The sequence below is a fragment of the Triticum dicoccoides genome, chromosome 6B (genome assembly GCF_002162155.2).
Source record: "Triticum dicoccoides isolate Atlit2015 ecotype Zavitan chromosome 6B, WEW_v2.0, whole genome shotgun sequence".
In the NCBI taxonomy this organism is placed as follows: Eukaryota; Viridiplantae; Streptophyta; class Magnoliopsida; order Poales; family Poaceae; genus Triticum; species Triticum dicoccoides.
In genome coordinates this window covers 720695131-720699564 of record NC_041391.1, presented here as the reverse complement: position 1 = coordinate 720699564, position 4434 = coordinate 720695131, and the positions used below count along the sequence as shown (strand labels likewise).

Sequence of the window (4434 nt, the reverse complement as noted above, 5' to 3'; positions counted from 1 at the left end):
AGGAGGAGGAGGAGGAGGAGGAGGAGGATGTTGGGGAGGAGGTTGGGGAGGGGGAGGCAGGCGAGGAGGAGGGTGGTGGCGGGGATGATGGTGGTGACGGGAAGGGGGTTGACAATAAGGGGTGGCTGCGTGGTAACACAAAGCTACCAAAGCAGGTTCCGGCTACTGAGGAGCAGAAGTGGCTCATTGAGCCCACGGGAAAAGAGTAAGTGGTTCATTATTTTGCTTGTCACATGCTTATTCCGGTTGTTATTTATTTTGCTTGTCACATGCTAATAGTTCATTCTTTTGCAGCAACTGGATATATTCTAAAGGGGTCCGTATTCCCAACGGCCTCATCACCGTCTTGCTGAAGTTATACTGTCCGGGGTTGTACTGTCTGGATCCAGTCAGGCAGCCAGACCGTCGGGTTTTGGCCACGAGCTGGGACCACTGGGAAGCGGCCCACCATGCGGACCATGAGACCCATGCCAAGGCCGTGATCACTACTTTCTGGGTGAGTTCTCTTCAGAAGAACAAGTCCATTCTAGTTTCATGAAAATGATTTAACTCATTGCTTCTTCCATTCTTGTTTTCATGCATGATTGTAGAAATTCTATCGAGTTCTTCCGGAGCACAGGGCTAGAGCGGACCAGATCGTGCTGCGCCAATGCAAGAAGAAGGCCCGCCAGATGCAGTACGAGGTGCGCTATGTGGCCATCTCCACATACTACCACGACGTTCTTGGTGTGAAGATGACCAAGAAAGAAGCGCGGAGGATGGGCATTACCTTGGAGAGGCCCGAGTTCTTGGCGGTAAGTAAAAAAGATTTTTCATTATGCTTTCATATATTATGCTTTCATTATGCTTTCATTATGCTTTCATTACCTTGTGGTGCTTTATGCTTTATGCTTTATGCTTCCATAACACCAATTTGGACACACCTACATGCCATTATGCTTTTATTATGTAGGTGTGTCCAAATTGGTGTTATGGAAAAGACGAGTCCTGGGCGGCATTGGTGGATCATTGGTGTGACCCGACTGGAGCCTGGGCAGCTATGAGAATCAAAAATAAGGCTAACCGAGGGAAGGAGGGAGTACATGCTCAGGGAAACCGAAACCACTATCTCCACAAGGCAGTTAATGTATGACTAACCCCATTAAACATTCTTCTTCTTCTATTTACCATCACTTTCTTATGTATGACTAACCTCTGTTTGGTGGTGCAGGAGGAGAAACTGAAGCGGCCGCTCTCAGACATGCAGGCGTGGGAGATCGCCCATACGCGGAAGGACTCCAAGCCTGGCGAGCCCCAGTACTACGGCAAGCATACCGCGGGGAGGAAGCAGGCCTACTCCGAAGCGTATCTGAAGTTGCATCCTGACACACCTGACCCCATTGCGGCGCCTCTGGACGACATGGCGGTGGTGAGCATGGGGCCCAAGGAGCACGGTCGGGAGGCGGTTCTCGATGCTGTGATCACTCCTAGTATCTCCTACACACAGCTTCGTCGGATCGACCCGAGCCTGACCCAGCTCACGAGCCAGCCAGTGACCAGTTCACAGTCCCTCTTTCAGGAGCAACAATCTGTAAGTATTTTCCCTCTTATCTTCATTGCTCACTTTATTTTCCGCATTTAGTAGTTTTATGAGTTCCATCATGTCATACCGTAGGCCTACCTGGAGTACACACGCCAGGAGACCGCTATGTGGCATCAGAGGCTTTATGAACACCAAGTGCAGAGGGATAGCCAGATGCAGCAGGCTTTTCAGGATATGGCGGACGACAAGTTCGTGGGGTTACCTCCAGCACAATGCCCTCCAGCACAACCAGTGCTGATAAGCTTTGAGGAGTTTGTGGCACAGAACGCTGGCCCCTCGCCGGTTAGTTCATCCCCAATCTATTCACCAAAGCATGTCATTCCTTTCAACACAGTCATATATCCCGTTAATATGTCTTTTCAACATCCAGGGAACATGTGGATCTACCGTTGGCGGTGGTCTTCGCAGCACTCCCGAGTCACGGAGCCCGACCACTCCGATCCACGGAGGTGGAGGCGGAGGTGGAGGCGGTCTTGGCGGTAGCGCTGCCGCTAGCAGTGACGACCTGGGCTTCGGCTGTCTTGGCGGTGACGACCTCCGTGGTGCTCGATGATCCTTGTGTGTGGTGATGATGCTGGAGATGACTTGTGTGTGGTGATGATCATTTAGATGACTTGTGTGCTTTTCTGTATGCTTATGCTTATGTTGGTTGTTATGATGTTCATTTAGAGACTTGTGTGTGATGATGCTTATGCATATATTGTTGTGATGGTGCCGGATGATATCCCGTTGTGTTTTATATGTCTATCCCATCATATATATCTGCTGATATGTGATGTTATTTGAATTGAATTGATTTGAAATAAAACAGAAAAAAGAAAAAAAAAGCAAATGCAAACTATGCCGACAGCTAGGCCGTCGGCATAGGGCTAGCGTGAGCTCCCAGTAGGCGACACGTGGCGCCTATGCTGACGGCCTAGCCGTCGGCTTAGTTTAAAAACTGTGCCGACGGCTTGGCCGTCGGCATAGGAGCCACGTGTCGCCTACTGGGAGCTCTGTATGAAGGACTATGCCGACGGCCTGGCCGTCGGCTTAGTTTCAACTTATGCTGACGGCCTGGCCGTCGGCATAGCCCTGGTCCTAGAGCAGCGGCTGGTCGCCACGTGGCACCACTATGCCGACGGCCAGGCCGTCGGCATAGTGGTGCCACGTGGCGACCATTCGTTGGGCAGACTTGACGGCCGCCGCCGTTAGGCGTGATAGTGCCGATGGCCTGGACCGTCGGCATAGATGTACGGCCCCCGTCGGCGTATCATATATGCCGACGGCATTTCTATGCCGACGGTCTCCCTGGCTGTGCCGACGCATATGTTGCCGACGGTTCTATGCCGACGGGGGCCGTCGGCATAGGCCTATCCCGACGGATCTAAGGCCTATGCCGACGGCCCTGGCCGTTGGCATAGGGGGCGATTCCGGTAGTGAATTCAACACCAGTGATATCCGAATTGGCATTGTTTCGTTGTGATGGGTATAGGTCACAAAAAGGAAGAGATATTTATATTTTTTAATATAATAAGAGATATATTTATTCAATTCTTGGCAAATAAATTGTTTTGATTTTAATAAGTGTACATATTAATATTAAGTACAACCTATATTCACTACTGGGATCGACAAGTCTGCCTGGCGTTGAGTAATTTGTCGCGTGCATTTTATCGGGCACTTGGAAAACACACCCGTTGCCAAGCATTTCGTAAACATAAAACTTAAAACAAAATAAAAAAATTCACACGGGAGTCGATCGGGAACCCATGTTTAATACCCCTAAATTCTAGATTTATTTTTCAAATTTCTTGGTATCTTTTTGAATTTAATATTCGTATATGGGTGTGGAGCATTCGGGTGCTACAAATCCGCTTCCATTCTTTGCCTCGTTACTGTCATATATTTATGGTCCTTCTTAAAATGTACTGTTAGAAATAGTTTCTTTACCTTGATTAAGTGATGGAAGAAACTCTTAAAAATATCATTTTTTAGTGAAGTAGTACCAGCTTGGAAAGAAAGAAAGGCTCACTGCAGAGAGAGAAGAAAGATGGTGTATTATCTGCTCGGTGTCGGCGCCGGCGGTCGCTGCCACTGCCCGCCCATCCTCCTCCACCGCCGCGCCCCGCTGGCGACGGCGGCCACCCCGCTCCGTCGCCAGCCCCTGCTCCAGCTCCGCCCGCTCGCCTCCTTGGCCAGACGGCGGACACGGTGCCGCTGCCACACCGTCGACCTCAAGGAGGACGACGGTTTCCTCACCCTCGACCTAGAGGACTTCGAGGGGCTCGCCGACGAGGAGGCGGAGGAGGGCCCGTCGCCGTGGGAGGGCGTGGTGGTGTACCAGCGCGACGCGGCGGTGCAGCACATCGAGTACGCCACCACCCTGGAGCGCCTCGGCCTGGCCGACCTCTCGTCCCAGCACTCCCTCGCACGCGCCGCGGCCATGGGCATCGCCAGCCCCAGGCCACCGCGGGGCAGCGCCGAGGACACGACCATGACGTCGCCCGTGCTGGTCTCCTTAGACGTGACCCGGCGCCGTGGGCGGCTCCGTCTGGATGGCATCCTGCGCACCGTCATCACCCTCGGCTGCTACCGGTGAGCACCCACCTCCTCCTCCTGCTGCTGCTGCTTCTCGTCTCATCTTATCTGGTGTTGCTGCATGTCTATCTGCCTGCAATGCATCATGGACAGAAGTTTCAGAGCCATTCTGAAAAGGGTCTGTTTAGAACACATCTAGATGTGACATAGTTATGTCACATCTAACCCTGATGTCCACTATTTTTGTGATCGTTTTTTTTTGTCCCAGTTTTTTTCCTTGTTGCTACGTTATTTATGGGAGATTAGATGTGACATTCTTAAAAAACATCTAG

At 51.4% G+C, this 4434-nt stretch overlaps 1 protein-coding gene across 1 annotated transcript; it reads left to right on the top strand.

Moving 5' to 3' along the window:
• Positions 1 to 3614: 3614 nt before the first annotated feature.
• Positions 3615 to 4163, top strand: LOC119326173 (large ribosomal RNA subunit accumulation protein YCED homolog 1, chloroplastic-like). Its single transcript, XM_037599874.1, has one exon. It carries the CDS (start codon positions 3615 to 3617, stop codon positions 4161 to 4163), a length of 549 nt encoding a protein of 182 aa, XP_037455771.1.
• The last annotated feature ends 271 nt before the right edge of the window (positions 4164 to 4434 follow it).